At 35.1% G+C, this 26,996-nt stretch overlaps 1 protein-coding gene across 4 annotated transcripts in view; it reads left to right on the top strand.

The window, feature by feature from the left end:
* The window catches only part of LOC150105407 (sorting nexin-13-like), a 599,079-nt gene that overhangs the window by 290,019 nt on the left and 282,064 nt on the right, over window positions 1-26,996 (top strand). For all 4 annotated transcript variants that reach the window (XM_090394133.1, XM_090394134.1, XM_090394132.1 and 1 more), the window contains 2 exons: window positions 12,282-12,391; window positions 23,342-23,441. In XM_090394133.1, coding sequence (XP_090250259.1) covers window positions 12,282-12,391; window positions 23,342-23,441 — 210 coding nt within the window. The remainder of the gene's footprint in view (window positions 1-12,281; window positions 12,392-23,341; window positions 23,442-26,996) is intronic.

Raw genomic sequence — 26,996 nt, 5'->3', positions numbered from 1 at the left:
TCAGTAGTCCTCTGGGTTGTCTTCACAACCTTTGCAGTGTTATATCGTTGTCTATAGTTATATTGATGTCTATTTGATTTAATATATTTTTTTACTTAAATCTATCCTTCTTACCTAAAACCTTACTCAAACAAGTCCTATCATCTGTGCCAATTGTTATCGTTCATTCTTCTTCTTTATATATATTTATCGTTACTATTGCTTTTACCACTGTTTTCTACACTCTCCCATACAGTTATTTCCTTTCAGGCTTCTATAATAGTTTTCCAATAAGTTAAATAAATCAGCTATCACTCTCTTTTTCTTAAACAAACTATGATTCAAGCCGTTCCTAAATTTTGTCATGTGTAATCCTTTCATACATTAGGGCTTTGTCTATGTATGGGACAAGGCCCCAAAATTATGTCCTCTGAGACAGTCTGCCTGTTAAATATTGACGAATTTATTTTTTGCTGTGCCAGCCAATACAGAGGATAGATAAGACTCTTATCCAAGGTGGCTGTCTTAGAATAATACACAGTAATAAAATTTCAAACACTAATCTAACTATTCTCACTTCTCTTTGTTTTACATGCAGTCGTGGCCTGAAATATCAGACTATATTCATATATCCCTCCCGCTAGGTTCGGTAGTAATTTTATGAGTGGCTATTTGAATTCATAAAATCGGCTGGATTCAGGCAAATGATATAAAACATATTTATTAAGGCTTAAGAGATATACATGGAAAGTATAGGGTACATGATTAACTTAATCACCTCCCTAGCAAAATTCTAATATCAATACTAACACTATAATACATAAATCATAACTTGGACCATAGAGATTCTATAACATACAAATTTCCAGCTTAAATTATCTTATCATTAATCATTCTAGGGTCACTAATCATATCTCACAATGTATCAAAGTTATTTCACAGATCCCTTCTAGGGAAACATTCTTCAAGCAGGGACAGGTTACTGCCAAAATGGGATAATCACTAAAGTTCTCTACAACTTGTCGATTCACAAATTAACCTATTAAGTCTCTCATATCTTTAATTGGAAATCAGATACTTTAACATTCTACGTTACCATCTCATGGAATGACTTTCTGTTCTGTCTTCAACCTTGTCTGGACATTAAGGCACCGTTGAGGGCTACCGTTCTTCAGGTCACATACGATAGCAGCACGATCAGGTTCTCTGGGACGATAAGGCGGTGTGCCGCTCTGGTCTTTCTCTGGAACCGCAGGGACATATCTATATCATCGGTCACACAATATAGCTTGGCGATTCTATTATGAACTTCGATGAGCCTTTCATGACTTTTACGGCCAACCCGGAATCATCCCGTTGGCAGAGATGGAGAGCCAACATCCAAGAGCGCAGGAACCAAAAAGCCTTGTGTGTGTGTGTGGGGGGGGGGGGGCTTGACCCTTATATTCTCCCTCTCTTTCTCGGAGTCTCTCGCACTTAGCTACATTGTTTACCGCCGGCACTCATTCACTTGCACGTGGCGTTCTTCCGAGAAAGCGTTCTAGCTTTGCTTTCCTAATAAATTCTCCTTCCCTTAGGCCATACATTATACTGTATGGCTAAAGTGTGACCTTTGGACTATAGCTTACACTCAACTTGCTTTCACACAATACATAGAATGGATACTCTAATTAAATAATAACCTTAAACAAATCCCTTTATTTGACTCTGTACCAAACTGGTTAAGTCTCACATCTCTTAAACTAAACATTTCTTCATTTTTGCCTTAAAGTTATAATGTACATTTCCATTTCCATGCCAAAACACAACATTTGTCTGCTTGCAATTAAAGGTGTTCCTGAATAAATTAAATTTTAATTTTCAATTTCTGACTATTCAGGACACAACAGCAGTATGTTTTTGGAACTTCAAGTTTATTGTCCATAATAACCCCAAGATTGCTTGCTTCCTCCACTTCCAGTAGTACTCCATGAGATGAGTATAAAACATCCCATTGGTGGCTCCCAAATTTCAAAAACTTTCATTTATCTGTATTAGAGTAACATCCCTCATTTGCCTATCTTTCCAGTTTATTCAGATCCTCCTGAACAGCTACTGCATCAGCACACTGTTACTAATAATCCTCCCAAACTTCACATCATCTGCAAATAACCAAATATTTCCCTGTAATTCAGTAACAGTGTTGACATAAAGACCATGCAGCAATAGTTCTGTTTCTTAACCACTGATATTCCTGATACTGCTCTCCTGTCTAACTCTTCGACATCAAGCAGATAGCCAATTTCCCATCCAGTCCAGTAACTTGACATGTTAATCCATGGCGTTCATCTTAGATATGAACTTGTCATCTGACATCTTATCAAATGCCTTGACAGATTCCAGAAAAATGACATTGGATGTTGTTCCCTCATCCATGGATCTTGCTTGTTTATTGTGAAAGGTAACCAGATTACTAAAAGAAGTGTATCCCTTAACAAGTCCATACTGGCTTTCATAAATGAAAGCCAGTATGGACTTGTTAAGGGATACACTTCTTTTAGTGTATCCCCATCTGCTTAATTCTGTATATGAACTCTTACCAATTTTTACAAAATCTTAACAGCCACAGTAGAAATACAAACCAGTCTATAATAGGCTCTGTTCTACCACCACTCTTATTCAATGAAACCGTCTTTTCAGGAATTTTCCCCTTTACAAGAGTTTCATTAAACATTAGGTCAATGATACTATCGGTTCCTTAGTACATTCATTTAAAACATGTGGCAAAATCCCATATGATCCTTGTTATTTAAAAGACACTTGTTACATGAAGTTTCACATGAAAACACAAAGAAATGAGTAAATAATATTTAAAACCACATATTTCAGCCTAAATATTACAGACCATCATCGGTGGCAATGTTAGTTAATTACAAGGTAGAATGTGAACAGTGGATTGATTTGAAATGGTGACAGCCATGTGATGTTATACATACACAAAGGTATAACTGAGGAAACATTGTATTATTAGTTATTAATTAACTGTGACAACAGCAACTTATGGATGTGAGACTTTCATTCCACCCACCACAGAATTGAGGTGGGTGGAATGAAAGATGATTTGGAGTAGCAGGTTCAGTGAGTATGCAGTTTGACTGTGAAGGGACATTGAGCAGCTGTGCTTGAATTCCTATAAATCTGGGAGGCATAATGGATGCTAGTTCTACTGAACAGTGGCTATGGAAATATCTATAGTAGAGACATAATGCAGAAACTGATATTCTATAGGAAAGTGGCTGAAGAGGGTCAACTGAATTGCCCTTTTCTGAACAGCATCAAGAATTTTTAGAGGTCTTAGGTGCACCACTCTAACCATGAGAGCAGTATTCCAAGGTTAATCAGATTTCATATTTATATAGAATAAGTAACTATTCAGCAGAGAAGTACTGTCTTGAGTGGAAAAGAATGCAAAGTTTTTTTGGAAGCTGATGATGCTATAAAAGTAATGTGATTATGCCAAGAAAGGTTTGGCATAAGAGTCAGTCTGAGAAGAGAGAAAATAAGCAAAACTTTCTTTTGGAAGCATTGAAGTTGATTAAGTTGATTACCCCAATCAAGAATACTATAGAGATCAGTGTTCAGGCCATTTATTACAGATGATCTTGAAGGTTGAGATGTTTAAGCACTACAAGACTTTTATTATGATTAGGAGGAATGGAGTGTTCTTTCATCAGCAAAACTGTTAATAGGGTTTATATAAATCAAGAAGAGGTTAGTGAAATGACTGAGTTCAGATGGACACCAGCATTAACAGGAAAGTCTGAAATGAGAACACCATCCGCCATTACACACAAAATTGATCTGAGAGAAAACTGACAGTTCAATTATACAAAAACGAATGCAGTCCAAATAATGATAACTTGTTGATAAGCCCTCTATGCAGACCCTTTCAAAATCTTTGGACATGTTGAGTGCAATGACACAGGTTTCGCTAAACTTTTCCATGAAATTGAGTCCAGATGTGCATGATGTAGACCAGGAGACCTCCTGTGAATTGAGATTAGCAAAATCTGTACTGGTGGTCACTAATTAGATGGTATTTCTCCAAGTGTTGATGAAGTTGACTTTTGATAACCTTTCCCATTACTTCAGATGAAGTGGAGACAAGAGCATGAAGTTGATAGCTTAAAGATATTTATCACCTCTTTTTTGTATATGGGCTTTCTTCCATTCTGTAGGGTGGATGCCAGGTTTCCCCAGTTGCTTTTGTGGTATCAAAGTTATTTAAGATTCTTCTGATGTCTTTCATCAGGTCACAGGAGGCATGAGATGCAGTGTTCTAGGCAAAGAAAAACGTAATTTGTAACAATCATCTGTAGAGGAATTGGAAGAGAAGAATGAAGCCAAGAAATCAGCCTTCTCTTTAGGTCTGCAATGTTACTATTAGGGTGAATAGAGGAGGTAGCACAGATGGACAAAAGTTTTACCTAATAGCTTTGATAAGGGACCATAAATTATGACTCAATGGCCCAAGCAACAAGTTTTCTACATTTATTCTTGTTGAATTTAGGCTTTGCCCTTTTAATGGTGGTTTCACAAGTGTTTATGGGCAACTGTATAAGCTGTGAATGAAACTGGTGTTTTGGTCTCAAGCCACTTGTGATAGGCCATTTGCTTTTCTTGGACCATCCTGGCACACTCCTAGGAGAATCATGGATTAGATATGGGTTGGGAAATTCGAACACAGTGAGGAATGAAAGCTTCCATTCTAATATGGATTATTTCTATAACAGAAGTAATTCGTATCAGATCACAACAGTTATCTGGATCAGAAGAATGAAAACAGTAGTCTCGCCATGGAGAGGAGTAAATATCATGTAATTTCCCAATACTAGTACAGCTCCGAATCAAAAAATTTGAATAATCAAGGAAAATGTGTTGAATGATTTGCAATTCTAATGTATTGCATAGAAAATAATTATTACAAAATATGAATTAACATAATCTAAATCTACATACTTTGTAGATGATATAACTATGTAAATACATATGAATGTAATATAAATTATAAGAAAACTATTTGGAAACATTCACAAAATTTGAATCATTTTTAATATGGTTCAAAATATTAGAATAATGCAAAAATAAATCCACAAAAAGTAACAGACTGATTCTAAGGGAAACATCATGATGATTAGTACTTTATTGCATCCTCCTTAGCTTTTATGACCGTTCATAAATGATTAGGCATATGATTTAGTTTCGTTTCACAGTCTTTTTTTAATCAGAACATGGCCATATAGTCTGCAGACCAGAAATAAATTCATTTTTCTCACTTGGATAAAGGATTAAACTAAATTTATTATACTCTAACCAAGTGGAAAATAAACTTTCAACATCTTTCTCTAAATCCAGAGTAATTTTTTAAAAAAAAAAAAGGGTGGCACACCAATTGGCAATTCCTATAGGTGGAGATGACCTGCAAATGCTTCTGCCTGATATCTCGACTTGGGCCTGGCTCCCACTGAAGAGACCTCAATAAAGGTCGAAACCGGTCTGGGTAGTGGCCCTTCCCTTAATGCATAACAATAGACATATCTGCAAGGAGATGTGTTTTGCATTATAGGAGATACTAGGATAGGAGTGTTGGTAGCTTGCTCCACCTTTGCAACGAGTTGCCCTGGTGTGTACCACCTTAACCCAGTCCTGAAGATACTTTCAGGCGCAAACTTTGTTTGCTCACACTTGGATAAAGGATTAAACTAAATTTATTATATTAAATAGAATTGTGTTGTAAAGGTAACTTTAGTATGAAAAACAATAAGATATTATAAATAAGAAATGTCGAATAATATAAAAGTAAATGAATAATGCAAAATAGTGAAAAAAGACTGCAACACTCAAAAGTAAATATGAATTGTAACAATACTTGTAAGAAAAGTACTAAACTGTATCAAATAATGTAAAAGCAATTGTAATAAGAATGATTTGATAAAATGTTCACTAACAAAAATTAAACAGTTCAAAATAAATCAGATATTAATTATTAAATTAGTTAAAAGAGTAAGAAGAATTCTTTTTTTTTTAAAAGTCGCCTCGCCTACTCCCTATATACGGGAATAAAAAGGCATTAGCTGATTTTTTTTTTCCGAGGGCCCGGTCCCAACAAATTTACTCGTAAATACCTTTCCAAATTTTTTTAAAGTTCATACATTAACATAAGTATTAATAATGGCATAATCATAAAGAGTCTTAGTACACTTATGTATACGGTGTGGCATGTTGACAAATATAAATTACATTTAAATTAGTTATCAATCACTGGACTAATGAAATGTTGTAGCATCTTGCATGTCGTAGTTTATTCAGACAAACATCATTAAATTAATTTGTGCTGATTTTCATTGACATATCCCATTCTGATCACGAAATATATTTATAATGTTATTATAAGTACTTACGAGTGAATGCAGACTTTTTCTCCTGTGTGCTGGTAGTTTCCCCTCCTTTTGTACATCCTGGAGATCGCTTTGTAGGCTGGTGGTGGACGACTCACTATCTGTTACGTCACAAACCCTTCAATAAGAGATTTCTCAATACCAAAATTAAACAAAGTGCCTTGTCTCTTATTCATATCAGATTTTAACTCTGTATTCCTATTACTTTAAAAAAAAAATCACGGCACTCCGGTTTCAGAACAAGCACTTACACACTGCAATACGAACTTGCGAAGAAAGTATTCAGTGTTAGATTTGAGAACCAGATACCTATTACCTTGATCTTCAATTTCAATGGAAAAATTTTCTTTATACTCCCTTGCTGATTGGTCACTGATATTTGAACGCAGATGTTATTTCGTTCAGTTTTGAGAACACGCCGCCCATTGTTGTAATCGGCTTGCAGGCAATTTTTATGATCAGTCATAAACGGCGGTATTCTCTTTCCCGATTGTTGAAAGATTTCAATGTGTGAAAATTAACAATAATTCTTGAATATTTCCATGTTTAAAAATATGCTGGTTGGTCACTGACATTTGCAACACAGATGTCGTTTCCTTCAGTTTTGAGAACAGAAGATATGACACCAATTGTTGTAATGGGCTTGCAGGCCATTTTTATTACCCGTCATAAACAGCAGCATTCCCTCTCCCAAATGTTGAAAGACTTTCGATGTGTGAAAATTAACGATACACAGATGTTATTAGGAGGTGGTCTGGGTCTGAGCTTTTTGACATATTCACGAATATTATCCTCCTTGGAATATTTTTACTATAAAATATTTATTCATGAAAAATGCTTAGAAAACTAAAATGACAAATTTCAGAACTTCTCGCGGAACACAGTTTGAGAAACTCTGTTCTATGCAATAAATTAGAATTGTAAATTACTGAATACGTTTTCTTTGATTATTCTAATTTTTTTGATCCAAAGGTGTATTTTATGAAACGAAAAAAAAAATTATATATCATTATTAAAATTCAATTTTAATAATGATATCAATTTTAAAATTTTTTTTCTTTCCTTTTCCATTCTTCTTGAATGGGAAAGGAAAAGAAAAAAAATTTATATGCTCCCAAAGCGAAATATATACTTTAATTCTGTTGTCAATATTAAATTAACTACAGTAGACTCTCGACTATCCAGCCTAATGTGGCGGAAAGACAGGCCGGATATAACACAAAAGCTGGATAGGCCGGAGTTCTAGGCCTACCTTTTCACACAAATGTGAAAAGGTAGGCCTAAGATGAAAGAGTCAAAACTTACAGTTTTTAGTTTTTGAAAAAGTCCTTGATAGATGACTGCTTCACCCTTTTAACCCTCTTCTGCAACGCAATGTCCCTCCACTTATGCAAGCAGATGATATCAGCTGGCGTCGCTTCCTCCTGCTCACTAATGTACTGCAGCGCTGCCTCAATTGTCTTGAACCCTTCCGAATGTGGGATGAGATTTTTCCTGTCATCTAAGAATGCCTCCTCCTCTTCCTCTTCTTCCCCCTGTGTCACATTTCCACAATATCGTCAGTTATTTCATCAACTTCTTCGTTTGACATCCATTCTGTAATGTCCTCTGCATTGACATCGTCACAGCTCGGTACATTTTTGAGCAACGAAACAAGTTTATCGTTTTCATCTTCCACTTCGGTTTAAAGGTTGAAATATCCACCTTCATGGTCCAAAAGAATTTTCCAAGACTTTACAAGTGATGTGTTTCGAATCTCTTTACTAACAATTTACTAACATAACCAAGAACAGTGGCAAACCTATTCCGCACTTGTGGACATCTGATACACAACTGACGAAGTGGGGAAATCCGCGCTTTACATGTCTCGAAATGTATTATGCACTGCACATAGGAGGATTGCACAGACGCCCGCTTGCAACGCCTTGGCAAAGTAAATTACAGTACGTATTCCTCATTTTATCATGGAGAATTACTGTATTATTATAATTCTCTGTGATAAAATCCAGGCTTTGGATAGTACAGAGGCCGGATAGTCGAGAGTCTACCGTAGTTGTAGAGCAGGTATGTGAACCACTCAGTCAACTATTTAGCTAACAATTCTGAATACAGATATTTCTGATTACAGTTTATATTTGAACCGTTCACAAGAAAATTAACTGGGTATTCCATTGGGAGCATACACCGTTTTTTTTTTCCTCCAATCAAGAAGACTAATGTTATGAAATATAAATTTTAAAATTTCATTATTTCATAAAATACTAATATAGGGAGGGAATATTGTCTTAAGCTGATTTACACCATGAAAGATTTATAGTAATTTCATTGTCACTTTCATTAATATGATTACTCAGAGGTATATATAGTTTTATAGTCTAACAGAAATGGTCCTATTAAACAATAATTGCCTTCAAAATCTCAGAAAAGTGAAGTCAGTTGCAAAATTTAGGGGCATCCTATAATTCAGAGAACCTCATCTTCTGAATTAGTTCAGTTTAAAAAAAAAAAAAAAAAACACAACTGGATGAGTGTTTTAAGTGTGTAGAAAATGGTGAAAGATTACAAAAATAAACAAAATTCCTGAATTTGGTGCTCTTACTCCTTAACCACACTATCATACTTGTTGTAAAATATTAATTACCCATCAGTCTGTAGTATCTAATTAATGGAAGGAGAGAGAGAAAGGTTGATATTTTAAGAAATAGAGAAATTAGGGAACTCACCAATCAGTAAAATACAAAATATTAATAAGAATAATATTATAAAAGTGTTAAATAAAATCTAGGGGTGCTTAAGAGTCAAAGCTGTATAACTGAGAGGCGACTTCCACATAGCCTTTAAAGGAATGCAGAGAATCGACCAGGACGTGTGACCTATGTCCAGTCCTCACCTTCTTGTGGTGCACCCTGTTAATTATCTACCTGAATACTGAATGAATGTGAGAAATACAGAGGTATTTCTCTGAGTGTTCCTGGTAAGATTTACCCAAGTATACTTGAGAAACAGTTGAGAAGGATTGTGGAAGGGAAGCTTGGTGAAGAACAAGCTGGATTCATGCCAAATAGAGGCTGTCAGACATTCACTTTACAACAAATAGTTGAAAAATCATGGAATATAACAAAGATCTGCATTTAAGTTTTGTAGATCTGGAAAAAGCATGACAAGGTGCCGAGAGAGAGAGAGAGAAGCTGTTCAAAACACTTCAGTTTTACGGTGTCAATGGGACATTATATCAAGCAATACTTAGTCTTTATTTGAGTTGTAAGTCAGCAGTTAGAATTGAAGGAAGTACAGGAAGATGGTTTAATGTTAAATCTAGTGTCAGACAAGAATGTACATTATCCCCTATGTTATTCATTATCTATATGAATCACATTATGAAGGAAAGTGGTATTAAACCTGATATCAAAATTGGAGATGTTAATGTCAGCTCTTTGCTTTATGCAGATGATGTTATACTTCTAAATAAATCCACTACAGGTCTGCAAGATTCCCTGACTGAATTGAATAACTGTTGTAATAGATATTGTATGAAGGTCAACAATAACAAAACAAAGACAATGAAAATAGGCAGAAACATTGAAATATCAATCATTGTGAATGGAGAACCTATAGAACAAGTACAACATTTGTGCTATTTAGGCACGATTTTTAGTGAAGGTGGTAAATTAAATATGGAAATAGACAACAGAATCAACCAAGCAGGAAGCCAACTGAATAAATTTATATGGAATAAGAGAGAAATTAGTCAAAACACTAAATTATCTAAACAAGACAGTGTTCAAACCAGTTTTAACTTATGGATCTGAGTGCTGGGTTAGAAATAAAACACTTGACCAAAGACTAGAGACCACAGATATGAGAGTCCTGAGAAAGATTAAGGCATGAGATGGCATCAATTGCAATATCTTATTAAAATGAGGATATTAGGAAAGAGAAATTTAACTTGACATTGTTGGCATCCAGGAATGTGTTTGCAGAGCTAATCTCAGGTGATATGGTGACTTAAACAGAATGGGAGAGGAAAGATTAGTCTCAGCCATGTTTGCATGAAAGAGAGACAGAGGAAGGTCAAGATAAGTGGATTGATATGGTAAAAAGTGCCTTAGAAGATAGAAATATAAGATCTGACAATGTTGGAGTCTTGACAGGATGCAGATTGATTTGGAGAAAATTGTAAGTAGGAAGTTAGTAATGATGTAAGTTTTTCATGTAGTACTATCATATCCTGTACACCTTAGTGTGGGTAAAATTGTAAATAGGAAGTTAGTAATGATGTAAGTTTTTCATGTAGTACTATCATATCCTGTACACCTTAGTGAGGGTACACGTCAGGAATTTGATGATAATAAATAAAATCTAATTAAATAAATAATAAAAGATACAGAAATTAACTGTTTTTCTAAAATATATCTTCATTTGCATTCATTTTTCATATATGTGTATCATTGCAATATTATTATGAGACTCCTCGGAGGTGTCCCATAATAATAATAATTGTGGGTGGGCACTCTACTTCAGTCCACTATACACATTTAATAATCTCCTTTACTACTTAATTTTCAAACGACACACAACTACCATCAACGCCATCTACTCTCCACCACCAACAACAGTGTTGTTTTATTATTTCAATTTTCTCGCAATGAATTGTTTTGGCAATTTTCACTGAATTTTCAGGGAAAAGAATTTTCCCTGAATCCCTGAACAGCGTACCTAGGAGAACTAGTTAAAATATTGTTGGGATAGTGAAGAGGATTATTGGGAATTATGGTATAGAAATGAATGATATGTTTTAACTCATTGCTTACAGCATAAATCTCTGCCTCTCTTCCCACATACTTAGTGAAATTTGAAAAAGAGAGTCAATTAGAATTGTGGACATTGAAATCATCAAGAAAGGTGACTTCACTGTTTGGAAATTTGGCTGAATGAAATCTTGCTTTGAAGATAGAAAGTCAAAGAGGTCAGAATGGAGAGAATGGTAGCGGCAACAGAAGATTGAAACAAAATATGGTAAGCAGTATCACTACATACAAAGGCACAGGCACCTCCTTTAATTAATTAACTATGTAGTTGTAGACTGGGTATGTTATCCACTCGGCCAACTATTTAGCCAACAATTCCAAACACAGATATTTCTGATTACAGTTTTTTTTTTTAATTTTTCACAAGATAATTAACTATGTATTCCACTTTGAGAGCATACACCTGTCCATTTATATATATATATATATATATATTTTTTTTTTTTTTTAGTCAAGAAGACTAATATTATGAAATATAAATTTTAAAATTTATAGTTCATACAATACTAGTATAGAGAGGGAATATTATCTTAAGCTGATTTACACCATGAAAGTAATTTGTATAGTGAACATGGGCTGTGATTGATTTGATTTAGCAGAAATTTGAGGTTCAGTTAGAAACAGAACATTAGGATTGGTTGACTGAAGGTGATAATGCATGTCACTTAAGTTATTGTTGATGCTACAGATGTTAAGTAAATATAACAATTTGAGTGTGTGTTGGGGGGGGGGGGGATTTTGGATTGAGCTTTATTTTTAGTTTAACATCTTTTAAATAAGAGGAAGTTATGTGCCATTTTTATGCTAATTCCATCCATGAAAGCTTCTAAACCTCTAGTAGATGTTAAAAGCTAAGTGTAGATAATGTAGATAGCCTACTTTCATTTCCTACAGTAGAACCCAAACTCATGAATTGTTGATTGGAGAGCTGAAATGCTATCCTTGGCTAATCAGGCTAACAGATCTGTTATGTTAAACAGTTTAAATAATTTGAGTTAAATTATAAATTAAATCATAATGTTTTCTATGAAACCTATGTTCTTTACTTACTTAACAGAGATGAAATTGAACATCAGTAGTGTGTCATATGCACAGGAAGTTTTAAATGCAAGAATTCATCTCCATGCTTCCAATGAAATAAACTCTTCTCAGCATCTGTCATCTGATGTAAGTGATAAATTTTTGATTTCGTGCACAAAACAGAATTTTTAAATTATTTTCCTTTTCATTTTTATATTTGTTGAACTTGGAGAAATAGCATTTTTGATAATGGAATTACAGTAAAACCCTTTTTATTACACTTTTCATGGGACTAATGAAAAAAAGTGTAAATAGCAGGAAATGTAAAAAAACATTTTAAAAAAGGCTAAAAGATGACTTACTGCTAGTATGTGAGTCTACATACTAGATTACAAAATTTAATAACTGAAAATAAATGAATTTACAATTACTTACATTTATCTATTTTAAAAAAATCTTTAATTGTTGATTGTTTTTGCTTTTTCTGCACTCTTATAAGTTCCACCTGCCTCTCCACAGTTATAAGTCATTAAATGCCCCATCGTCTCCTGATGCACTTACAATATACCCCCTCAAAACAGAGATAGCTTCCATTGTTTCTTTACCAGTAGGGATAGTAGGTTCTTGAGTCTTCTTCAACCACTTCTTCTTCTTCTTCACCAAAGTGTATGGAAAAGGTGTCTTCTATACTTCGTACCATTGATGTGATCACACCAGCATCAACATAGTCTTGAAATGAGGAAGCCTCATCCATCACATACGAGTTGTTGGGCTCTGACATATCTTCTTCTTCTTCGTGTAGTTGTTCCTCCTCCTCCAGAAACATAACTCCTGCCTTCCGGAAAGTTGGATATGGTTTCAGTAGTAACATGCATCCATGCTTTGACCATGCATGGCATCAAGGATTGATATGGTGATTTGTTTTAGGTCCATACCATTATCATGCATAAACACAGCTTTTTCAACAAGCATTTTTCTATATTTCCATTTAAATGCATGGATGATGCCCAGATCTAATGGCTGAAGCTTGTACAATTAGGGGAAAAGAACACTAAACTAATGTTTCTGAGCTGCAGATCTTTAGGGTGTGCAGGACATTTGTCTAGCAATAGTAATATTTTGCATGATTTGTCCCCATTTTAGCATCCAGAGCATGCATGGTGGATGTAAAGATGCTGCTGGTCATTCATGCTGTGCTGTTGGCATCATACTTAGTAGGCAGATTTTTCCACGTTCTTAAAACACCTTGGCTTTTTGAATTTACCAATTACCACTGGAGATAATTTTGCTGATCCATCAGCATTGACCATAAGCAAAACAGTTACCCTCTGCTTGCTGAGTTTTCCACCATGACACTTCTTTCCTTTAAAACACGTTTTACTTGGCAGAATATAAATGGCATCAACATTGAAAATATTTTTTGGTTCGTAGTCCTGAATAATAGTAGGGATAGTAGGGACAGTTCCCCCTGCAACACTATTACTTTCTCCACACACTTGATTATACACAATATTGTGACGAGTCTTGAAACAATCAATCCATCCATCCATTTGACACAGTAAAACCATTAATCCCCAACCTTGCAGCAAATTCAAGGGCTTTCGCTTGGAGTATAGTACCATAGACTGGAATACCCGACACTCTCATAGAAACAAATCACTCCGCCACAAGTTTATCCAATTCATCGTATGTCAATGTCCAGATATATTTTCGTTTTTTTGACATAGTGCCAGATTGCTTTGCATTGAGTTCAATGCTTGACCTGTTTTTTACTATTGTGTTCAAAGTGGACGCGGAGAGTCCAAGATCTTTTGCTAAATGCACACGTGTTCCGGTGCCAATCTACACATCGCAGAATTGCCATCTTTTCTTTTACTGAAATACATTTTCTGTCTTTTTTCTCTATGTTACTAACATGGATAATCCACCACCTCAACTTGAAAGCAACTTTCACACACTAAATTATTTAGCAGAAATTCTGCAATATTAATTCGTACCGTGATTGAAAAATCACGGTGTTGCTCATCACCGTAATGGCAGAAACGAAACTACAGCCAAAAGCAACGCCATCTGGGAACAGAAATGCGCAGATTTCCTCAGAAATCGATTTGAATGAGAGGAAATCGATTCGAAAATCAGTATTGCCACCTGAGAAAAAAACGCAAATCATGGGAAATAACATCCACATCAAGTTGTTATTGATGGAAAACAATATATCGCAAGAATGGGCCTTAAGATGGGACCAACAGAAAATTACATAAATGGCAGGAAAACATAAATTGCGGGAACGTAAAAATGGGGTTTTACTGTAAATGTTTGTTTGAAAATATACTCCTTAACTTTGCAGGTTTTGCTTCTGAAAATGAAAATATCTTTGTCTTTCTTCTGTGACAAGTGTTCATGCTTGTTTATTATAGAAATCTGCTACCCCTCCCCCCGTGTGTGTGTTTCACGAAATATGTTTGTGTTATATTCCCCGAAATTCTTTGAATGAGTTCCAGAATCATTTATACATCATTTACAGATATGATGTTTAAAAGATGTGATAAAAGATATATCACACATACTATCTGATCAAAAATATCCAGATGCCTGCTCATCCCAACTCGCACTCTAATATGAAAGCATTAAAATTGGGTTGGTTCATCATTTGCTATTATCTTCTGGGAAGTCATTTTACTAGATTTTGGTATGGTGCTGGGACAATTCCCTTCTGTTCTTCCAGAAGAGCATTACCGAAGTCAGTCAGTCAGTGATATCAAGTGATTCAACTTGGCTTGCAATTCATTCCCCCATTAGTGTTCAGTGAGGTTAAGATCAGGGTTCTTTGCAGGTCAGTCAACTTCTTTAAAACCCATCTCATCAACCTATTCCTGCATAGACCTTGCTTTGTGGACAGGGGTATTTTATATTCATGCAAGAAAGGACCTTCATCAAACTGTTTTCATAAAGTTGAAAGTACAGAATTGTCTAGAATGTCATTATAGGCTGCAGTATTTAGATACCGTATCATTTAAACTAGAGTGCCCTGTCCAAACCATAAAATAACAGTCCCAAACCATGATGCCACCTCCATCAAACTTCGTAGTTGGTACAACACATCTGGACAGATAACATTCTCCTGGTATCTGCCAAACTCAGACTCATTCATCAGACTGCCAGAGGTGAAGCGTGATTCATCACTCTAGAGAATTATTCTCACTGCTACAGAGTCCACTGGCGGCAAGCTTCACACCACTCTACCCAACACTTCTCTAGATGTAATCAATATTTAAAAGTGAAATTTGAACATTGACATTAATTGTTTTGCTTAGCTTATTTAGCTAAGAGAAAAAGGTTTGCTGAATAATAAGCATGTACTGAGAGCTGATCTCTGATTCAAAAACCTATCTATTTCTGAAGGTAAATAATAAACATTTTGCCATGAAAGCTGAAATATAACATGATATTAATAGAAAATTATATTAGTGTGTAGTGTAACCCATCTAAACAAGGATCCCAGCTTTTTGTCAAGAGAGAACCAGAGCTGATATAATGAAAGCAGAACTTCATCAAAATCAATAGTAGATTCCATGAGGATCAAAGATATTAGTTAAATAATATCGTCTTTGTCTTATCAGTACGAAGACCAAAACAGATGAAATCTTCCTAAATAATAATGAAATTTATTCAAGCAGTAGTTAGGGAAAGAAATATATATATATATATATATATTAACTGCAGTTAATATATATATAGCATTTAACCCTAAACACAACAAGTAAGTTAAGACAATCATAAAATGCAGCATTTTATAACAATATAGTGGGAGTTGGATGTGGTATTGTTTTGTATATTTTTTATTTTTTTTCATTAAAACAGAACCATTTGGAGATAAAATTCAAATGACTTGACATCAAGTCATTCAAATGACTTGATGACCCCAAATGTTTTGACATTAAGGGTAAATATTAAGATTAGTGATCGGAGCTTGTTCCACTTCTACCACGAGTTGCCTTGGTCTTGCACTACCTGTAGGATCAGCTAGTCTTGCATCACTTGCAGGTGCAAACTTGACATATATTTGTCTGTTTGCTTACTTGGGAAAAATGGAGTAAAACCAGGTTTAAAATTGCTTGGTATCTTTAACATAATTATACCCAAGGTAAAAATACTTTCTACGCCTTGATAAATTATCAGTGGCTTTAACAGGCACTTAAGAGCCCACAGCCTTCCAAGTATCCTTGGGTTTCCTAACCGTAATATGAGGATAAGGCGGTTATGGTTACCCCAATGCCTCTAAGTTATTCTCTGTAAATTGCGTGTGTTCTACTGGCCAGTTTGCCTGTTCTAAGGGACGAAAAACCCGAGTTTCCAGTAGAAAAAATCCACTACCTTCATATAAGACAGGCTAACTCACTTTTAGTCAAAAGAGAGCAGATAAAGGTTCCTCATGTCACTGGCGGAATCGAACCCAGGTCTTTCCAACCAAAGGGCTTTGTCTATACTGACTGAGCTATGGAGGCTCTGATAAATTATAATAATGATCTTAAATATTGAAATTCCATTCAGTCAAAGAGGAATTGTTATTTGTATCATTCTGTTGTTAAAAGCAATCCAATTGTAATGGAGTGGTATAGAATTTTTCAAAGTCTTGAACCTAAGGCTAAAATTCACTGCATTGCAGCACGTTGCATATGACAGCTATATATTGCACCAGCAGGTTGTTATAATTCCTTACATACAGTAGTTTGTTAAGCAGTTATGTTGAAAATAACAGGTAGCTGCATTCCAACTTTGTGAAGTGTTATTACAACTACAAGGTTCTCATAATCTCCCCACTGCATGTTAACCCGTACAGCTAGACAACTCTCTCTCTCTACTGATAAACACACAAATGTTAGCTGTGTACAGCAACGCTAAAGGAACCAGGCTCTCACAATTCTGTGGGCACTGCCAGAGTGTGCAGAAGTTGTAACAGTATTTAGGCAAGACTAGGTATGTAGAATTATAAAGCTGGTGATTATGACAAGCTTAAGAGACAGCTTGGAACTATAGTATGGAAAGAAGATTTGAACAAAAAGGTAGTAAATGTTGTTTGGGAACTGACAAAGAAATACTTAACAGCATCAATGTGTGAATGTATTCTGAAGGTCAAAAGGCTCAGTAAGGTAGCTGTCAAATAGTTGAATGAGGTGATTAAGTATGAAATATTGAAGAAAGCACTTTGGAGTCAGTAAAAGATGAATAATTGTAATAACCAGTTGCACAAAGAGTATAAAGAGCCGGCCAGGAGAGTTACTCAACTGGTAAGGATAGCAATAGTGTAGTTAGTATGAGCAGAAATTAGCAATTAAGTCCAAGAAAAATCCTAGAAAAGTTTTTTAATATGTGGCAAGTAGAAAGAAAAATTATTATGGAAAAATGATGTTAATAGATGAAAGTGGTAGATTGGTAACTACTGCAGAATAGTCTAATGAATAGGTATTCATTGAGCAGTTCATCAAGGTATTTCATCCTCAGTGGTAAAATTGTCCACTTCTGCTTTTCATGGTGGTTGTAACTGATGTGTTGGCTGAAGAAATTTTATATACAGTGATATTCTTCGGCTTTCAAAGGTATTTGATAGATTACCATATTACAAGTTGGTGTGTATACTACAGAAGATATTAAATAACAGTTTGGTTAGAATCGATTGGAAATTAGCTCTTTTAATGATGCATACACCAGTAAGTTGTGTATGTTGGAGTGTTGTCTGAGAAATGGAAGGTGATCAGTGGAATGCCTCATTGTTCTTTTCTTTCTTGGGGCTCCCTGATATTTTATTTATTTATTTTATTTGTTAATGATGTTTCATATGGATTGACTATGGATCTTTAATTGGTTGCTGATGATGGAAAAGTTGGAGAATTATGAGGAGTGTTGTTGATTTTAATTCCCTCCAGGAAGATTTAAATAGGCTTTTTGCTTGGACATATAAGTATGGTTATATTTTAATATTAATAAATGTAAGATGCTGCACTTTGGAGTGGAGTGGTATAAGGCTGTTTAATGTATTGGCGGAACTGTGCTTCAGGAAGTGGATGAGATTTGAAATCTAGTGGTAATGGTTGACAGTCGACTCAAGTTCAGGGGGCACATTGCTGAGGCGCTAAGGAGCACATTGACAATTTTTATTTTATTTTATTTTTTTATATCTAACTCGCACATGAAAGATTACAGGATCTGTAGGATTTCAGAGGATTAGAAAAAAAGGGAGGAATCTGTTAAAAAACGTTTAATTTTCTTGATCAAAAAGCTCTGGAATGACTTAATGGGATTATATTGATCAAGTGCATATAATAAACAACTATGCTATACCAACTAGTTTCGCCAACTAAGGCTGTTGGCATCTTCAGGGTACATAACTGATGTAAGGCACTAAAAAGTAAAAAACTGTTACAAACTATAATCAACCGATTCCAATTATATTAAACAAAGAACAGAGCGTGTACAATACATGCATAGAGCGTGCATGATCTCACTTGTTTGTTATTTAGGAACATTCTATAGTTGGCACTGTAATTCAGTTCTGGCGAGTTGAGAGATCTAATAAGGGTCTTCCAGATCACGGGTAAGATTAGTCCTTGGTTCCTGTTAAGGTTTTGTATACAGCGGGCAACTGTTGTGGCCTCTTTAAAAATTCGGGAGCGGAAGTCTTCCTCTATGTAAGGAATTGTGCTTCTATCCCACTCTATGGTATGGTTCGTTCTTATTAGGCAAAAAGAACACATAGGTGACGTCAATACTAACAGAGAAGAAAAATTGGGGTTAGCTTTTCATTTCTCAAGAACGAACCATACCATAGAGTGGGATAGAAGCACAAATCCTTACATAGAGGAGGACTTCCACTCCCAAATTTTTAAAGCGGCCACAACAGTTGCCCCACTGTATACAAAACCTTAACAGGAACCAAGGCCTAATCTTACCCATGATCTGGAAGACCCTTATTAGATCTCTCAACTTGCTGGAACTGAATTACAGTGCCAACTATAGAACGTTCCTAAATAACAACAAGTGAGATCATGCATGCTCTATGCATGTATTGTACGCACTCTGTTCTTTGTTTAATATAATTGGAATCGGTTGATTATAGTTTGTAACAGTTTTTTACTTTTTAGTGCCTTACATCAGTTATGTATCCTGAAGATGCCAACAGCCTTAGTTGGTGAAACTAGTTGGTATAACATAGTTGTTTATTATATGCACTTGATCAATATAATCCCATTAAAAGTCATTCCAGGGAGGAATCTGTGTGATTTTTTTTTTTTTTTTTTGATAGCTGAAGGTTGTATTCTTTGGGGAAGGCCATTCCATAGAACAGAAGTAGTTGGACTGTAAATGGGTGTGGTTTAACAGCAGCTCTTGTTCTTATGATTTGGGAGGAAAGTGGGGGAATTCTTTTCAGCCATTTTCTGTCCACTGCTGCACGAAGACCTCCTCCAGATCCTTCCACCTTTCTTGGGAATGGTTGACCAATTTTTCCCAACAAAATTCAACAATTCATCACTCCACCTTCTTTTAGGACATCATCCTCGGCCTCATTTCCCTTCTTTTGGAATCCAGTTTGTTAGTATGGTGGTCTGCTCATCTTCTCTTCTGGATAGATGTCCAGCCCATTTCCATTTTAGTTGCTTATGGTGAAGAATGTTGTCAGTGATGTGAGTCTGGCTTCTTATCCAAGTGTTTCACTTCTTATCTTTTAATGTGATGCCTAGCATTAGCCTCTCCATTTTTCTTGAGTTGTTGCTAGTTTATTGCCAGTGCTTTTGTTAGAGACCAAGTTTTGCAACCATATGTGATGACTGGCAGTGTGCACTGATTAAATGTCTTCCGTTTTAAACAGTGTTGGACATCATTGTTTTCAAAAATGCTATTCAATTTCTGAATGCACTCCAGGCAAGTTGAACTCTTCTATTTATTTCCTTTTGGAGTCCACAATTTAGATCCATGAGATGACCTAAATATGTATGGGAAGAGACTCTTTCCAAGAAATTGTTTTCTATTATTATGTTTTTTGGTGTTACAAAATGATTAAACATGATTTTAGTTTTTTCTCTGCTTATTTTTAGACCAACTTTTCTGCTTTCAAGATATAGGTCTTCTATAATTATACACTGCTCAAAATAATTAGGAGATATTTTAGTTTCTGTCGGATAATTATAAATTTCGGCAAATAATTGTAACTATTGGATACTTTATACATGAATAAATATTTCTTACTTATGGATAAGGTGTAATTGATGAGATATTGTTTAAATAATCGATATTTATTACAAATTGTGTTACATTTGTAAATTATTTTTATAACTTTGTAATTTACAAAAAAACCAAATTAACCCCTAATTGTTTTGAGCAGTATATTAAGGTTTTTCTGGAGTGTTTGCAAAAATTATGATATCATCTGCATATCTTAAGTGTGTTAAGTTTCTGTTATTAATTTTTATATAGGTTTGTCCAGTTTATATTATTAAATATTTCTTGAAGGACTGCTTTAAAGATTTTGGGCAATAGTCTCCTTTTCGGACACCTTTTTCAATTGATATTTTATTGCTACCCATTTGGTCAGTGGGGGAATAATAGTGACGTATTCAGCAGAGCACATTGTCTATGGAAGTATCTATAGAACAAGCATAAGCCAGAAACTGAATATCAATGGAGAGGGAAATAAGCAGATCTTTGAGAAAAGGAGATTATTAATTAACTAGGTTGCTCCCTTTTGGATGGCATTAAGCAATCTTAGAGAGGATTTTTGGTACACTACCTCAGATATGTGATATTTTATGGTTGGGTGGATTTGAGATTTGTGTAGAGTTAGCAGCTGTAAAGGATGTAAAAGGTTTATGTAAAGTGTTTCATGCAGAAAAGTATATTGAGTTTTTTGGTGGTTGCAGAAGCTGTGGTTGAGATGTGTTTGTGCCAGGAAAGGTTGGAGGTGTAGGTCTAAGGAAGGAAATCTGATTATGTTTGAATATCAGGTTATTATTGATATTTAAGGATGTGAGCTCTTTTTTTCGAGAGATAGATGAGACTGAGTTTTGGTAGTATTGGAGTCTACAAGGTTGTCCATGCCACATTGAAATATAGCTAGGAGAATGGAGTTCATGCATTGGTCACTGTGGATCTTGAAGGTTCTAACAATTGAGCACTAAGATTTATCATATGAAAAGGAGGGTGTCATCCATGAACCTATAGATATGATTTGAAGTCTGTGAGAGCAGATCATTTTTCACAGGAGGGAGAGAGTGAGTGAAAGTGTAAGGAACCTGGGTACTCCAGCATTGGTGGGGATATCAAAGGAGTGGAAACCATCCGCCATGAAATAAGGATAAGAAGGTGGTAGTGACATTGCATAAAGCATTGGTCAAATCACACATGGACTGTTTTACTTAAGTTTGGTCACTGAGTTTTCTTTCTGATATGGAAACAGTAGAGAGGATCAAAGACAAACGACCTAAGTAATATCAGAATTCTGGTTGGTTAGTTGTTTTGGATTTATAGCCAAAGCAGTCAAGGCTATGAGGGTAGCATGTTTTGTCTGTAAATTTTGTCAGGACTGAATTGTTGAGAAAAGGCAAATATAAATTATTGCCAAGCTTATTTAACTGGAATTGCAGAGTTTGATAGTTAGAAGGAAAAGAGATAAGACAGAGACTTTTAAATAATAAATTACACGATAACCACAGTAATTAACTTGAATTAAATAAAGGTACAAATATTTCGTACTGAAATTAACAGTACATCATCAGTGTAGACAACAAGCAGTTCAAAGGAATGGAATACAAATTACATAAGTTGGTGGATTACCAATTAAAAACTGTTGTCGCATGCTAGAAATTAATATTAATAAAATAAAATATTAATTTTTAATTGGTAATCCACCAACTGTTATGTACTTCGTATTCCATTCCTTTGAACTACTTGTTGATGTACTGTTAATTTCAGTACGAAATATTTGTACCTTTATTTCATTAAAGTTAATTACTGTGGTTATTGTGTAATTTATTATTTATAGTTATGCCACAGGTACCTTTTAAAGATTAGACAGAGACATTTAGTTAGTTCAACAAGTTTACTGAATTTAATATCTTCTTCAACCCATCCGTCCCTCAGGATGGATAGAATGTCCTGATTAGGGGCCACAACAACAAATTAATACAGCCAGTACATCACTCTTCTGTTGCATCTCTGAAGGGCAAGTATAATATGGCTGTAGATCTGTGTTCATGGGACCAGTTTGCTTGTTATGTGGGGGGAAAAACAGTTTCTGGGAGAAAAACCCTCCACCTCTGTATGAGATAACTACCTCACTTTGATTAAAAAGACCTCATAAAGGTTGCTCACAAAATAGATGGGATTTGAATTCAGTTCTTTCCAAATGAAGGGCTCATCTATACCAAGTGATCTATAAGAGGCTCTGAATTTAATATAGAGGCATTTATAAAAAGAGGAGAGAGTAAGGGTTAAAAAATGAGAAGCTAACCATGGAAGTTGTGTAAAGGCATGGTGTAGAAGGCTCTGAGGAGTAGATTTTTTACATGGAAAGTTGTGGGTGATCAGTCAAAGATTGAATGCATATAAGGATTGGAGTGCTAGTGAAATCTATAATCATATTAAACAGGTCATTCTTGATGTAATCAAGGAAGCCCTTGGTTTTGAAAGGAATTCAAATCACAATTAAGGCTAGGCTCTGGATAAACCAAATGAGCAGGTGTACATTTTTTGAAATCTTGATTTGGAACTTGACTATCAACTGATTTTGGCATATGTCTCGTTCATTGATATATGGATCTTTCTTCAAGGCTAGAAAAAAATAAATTGAATTCAAATTGCTAATTTTTCAATAACCCTCTTAAATTAATGAAAAATAATATACTTTTTTCTACATACATGTTAATCATAATTTGACACTAAGATAAATCACTATAAAGTCATGCTGGTAGTATTAAGAATTTTTTCCGTGAAATTATTTTCATTTTTTAGTGAAACATAAAATGAATCTATCTTCATAGACTGAGATGTATGATATAATCGTTTTCTGTTAGTCATAATAGGTGAAATAATTGTTTCTTTTGATAGGAAAATGACTGGAGTCATGTGATTAATCCAGGCATTAAAATATGCTCTATTCCATTTGACATCATTCTGACTCATAACATTGCCTTGCACTATTTTACAGGTAATTTATTTAATTTTTTGAGGTACCTGTGGCATAATTAAAATTAATAACTTAAAACATATAAAACCAACAGTAATAACTTTAATGAATTAAAGGTGCAAATATTTTGTACTGAAAGTAACAGTACATTATCAGTGTAGAACAAACATTTAAAGGAATGGAATACAAAGTACAGAACAGTCGGTGGATTACCAATTAAATTGTTGCTGCGTGCCAGAAGATTAATGTTAATAAAATATTAATATGGTTACTTTCAGTATGAAATATTTGTACCTTTAATTCATTAAAGTTATTACTGTTGGTTTTATACGTGTTAAGTTATTAAAAGGTAGTTTATTTATAGACCATTGTGTTTACCTTGTTTATAATGAAAATTATTTCACACATTTAGTATCTATCTCCTTTTTTTTTTTTTTTGTGAACCTTACTTTACATCAACCTCTTAATTTTGTACATGAAACAAAGAGAGAGAGGCAAATAAACGTATTACAAGAACCAGTTTCAGTGAAATATCCATATTATGTAGAATAGCTCATTCATTGTTCCATTCTGTCCAAGCTATAAAGTTGAACATTTCCTGTACTATGTTATATTGAATTTGTATCTTTGTTGCTGTTTTCCTGCTATTGAATATGAAAATTAATTAGCTCTTGTTTTGTCGTTAAGATGCATTAGCTCTATCCCTTTTGATTACCTCACCTGTCAGCTCAGCTAACTTGTTGATAGTAAATTTTTTTTCTTTTTAAATCTATTGTTTCCTTTTTATCCCTCTCATCTTCATTAGTTTCATTTTTTTCTTTCTTTCTTTTTTTTTCTTTCAGAATTCAGAGTAATATCATTTTAGTCAGTATAGTGATTAACACCAGATGTTTCTTCATCAGTGTTCATCCACTCTGCCAGATTTTTTTTCACTAAGCTTACTGGTGCTATATCTTTGTTAGTAAGTCTCACTTCACATACTTGCCATTGCCAACATTTCATCAGAATTATCAAATGTCAAACCAGATGACAACTTATGCTTCCATTTCTTTATCTTCTCCAAAGCACTACCACTAAACCCTGACATTTCTTCCATATATATATATTATTCTTATTATTATTACGGGCGACTCCAGGGAGTCCTTAGACTCATTGAAGGAGGCCCTAAACATCATGTCCACACAACTATATGACATTCTCACAGTATCTATCATACCTTGCCTTGAACTCACTCACCATCATAGCACCCACAACAGACTCTGGCAGCTTATTCCACTCATTTACCACTCTAAAAGTAAAGAACCCAGCTCTAACACCTTTGCAAACCACACTCTTGCCCAACTTCCATAGGTGTTCCCTAGTTCTCCCACCACCAGTCCTGATCTCAAAAATATCCTCTGAATTAATCATATAGAAACCCTTTAGTAATTTGAATGTCTCAATCATATCTCCCCTTTTCTGCCTATCAACTAGTTTCTGCATCCTACAAATCTTCAACCTGTTCTCATATGGTTCATTCCATAGACCTGCTATCATCTTAGTCACTCGCCTCTGGATCCTCTCCACCTCCTCCCCATCAAGAAGAAACCTGGTGACCATATCTGGGCACAGTAGTCTAGATGGGGTCTTATCAAGGCTTGATACAGAGGAACAATAACTTGTTTGTCTCTGCTTGTTAAAGTATTTTTCAGAAGCCAAGTGATTTGATGAGCTGATTTAGCCAATTTTTCAATGTGCCCCCTGAACTTCAACTCCCTATCCACCGACACTCCCAAATCCCTGGCCTCATCAATCTCCTGGAGTACGGTTCCACCAATGTGGTATACTGCTGCTAATCTTTTCATCCCAAAATGCATAACCTTACATTTTGTCATATTAAATTGACATCCATTCTCCTTAGCCCAGAACTCCAATCTATCCAAGTCGTCCTGCAAGATTTTGACATCTTCTGCATTCACTATTGCCCTACCCAACTTTGCATCATCAGCAAACAAATGAACTGTTCCTCTTAGATCCTTCCCTATATTATTAATGAACAAATTAAACTGCAGTGGTTCAAGAACAGAACCCTGCGGCACACCACTAGTCACAGGCCGTCTTTTGGACTCTATTCCTGAATAAACTACTGTCTGATATCTCTCCATGAACCACCCACTTATCCATCTCACCAACCCTATATCCATTCCCATATGTTGTAGTTTACGGATTAGAATTCCATGTGGTATCCTGTCAAATGCCTTAGCCAGGTCCAGCAGTATCACTTTAAACCCATTACCCTTATCCAGTTTAGCCGTCACTGTGTTATAAAACTTGAGCAAGTTACTGAGGCATGATCTACCCTTCACAAAGCCATGCTTTCCCCCGTACAGTATTTTTTTTCATCAATCCATTCCTGTATTTTTCCCTTGAGTACTTTCTCCAAGACCTTGACGACGACTCCTGATATGCTGATCGGTCAGTAATTTGCAACAATACTCTTGGATCCTACTTTATGCAGTGGAACTATTTTCCCCTCTTTCCACACCTTTGGGACTAAACCACACCCGAGACTCAGATTAAACAACATGGTCAAGGGCACTGAGAATTCTTTAGCTGCTTCATGTAAGGCCCGTGCCGGTATACCATTTAATCCCACAGATGTATTCACATTAAGGCTCTGTAATAGACTATTCACCTCCACTTCATTCATCACAATCAATGTCATCACCTGGATGATATACTCTTGCAAAGTGCTCGCATAGTAATTTCACTATATCGACTAATTCAGTGACCTCCTTACCATCGTCATTCCTTAAAATCATTTTGCCATGTACAGTTTTTTTTTTTTTTTTTTGCTTGCAGCATATTGAAAGAACTGTTTGAGATTCTCTTTAGTTTGCATAGCTAGTTTCCTTTCATAATCCGCTTTTGCTTTTTTTTACCACACTCGTTACCCTTCTGGCCTGCGCTTTATACCATTTGTGTGCCTGCAGGTCACCTTTCTCTTTAAATTCCCTCCACAGTTGTTTCTTTTTTTGCAGCTCAAGCTTAATGGTGTTATTCATCCATTTAACCCATACTTGTTTTACTATTCGGACCAAGGTATACAATCAGCCATAACTTCCTGTAAATGCTCCTTGACCACTTCCCATGCTCTATCGACATCCAGTCCTTGCAGTTTTACATGCCATGGCACCGATCCAAGCAATCTCCTAAGCTTGTCATACTTGCCAGCATGGTAATTCCACATATACCCTGTCTTAATCGAAAATTCCACACCTTTAGCCACCTCCCAAATATATATATATATATATATATATATATATATATTTGTGTGTGTGTGTGTGTGTGTGTGTAAAAAGATTTTTTTCACTTGGTTAGAAAGTAAATTATGCTAGCAAAGAAATTGTATTATTGTTTAATCCTTTATCCAAGTGTAAGCAAACAAAGTTTGTACTTGGAATAGATTATTGACTTCAAATTACCTTAGCAACCCATGAAAAGTACACTTACTGTCAGACATGCATAATGATGTGCATTAATAAGTAATAAGGTGATATACCATTTTACTGCTTGCATAGGAGAAATATATGGCTT

Source organism: Typopeltis vanoorti, chromosome 6 (assembly GCF_054136105.1).
Source record: "Typopeltis vanoorti isolate ZY-2024b chromosome 6, IOZ_Tvanoo_1.0, whole genome shotgun sequence".
Taxonomy (NCBI): Eukaryota; Metazoa; Arthropoda; class Arachnida; order Uropygi; family Thelyphonidae; genus Typopeltis; species Typopeltis vanoorti.
The sequence above is the reverse complement of the archived record's forward strand: the minus strand, read 5'-3'. Positions and strand labels throughout refer to the sequence as shown.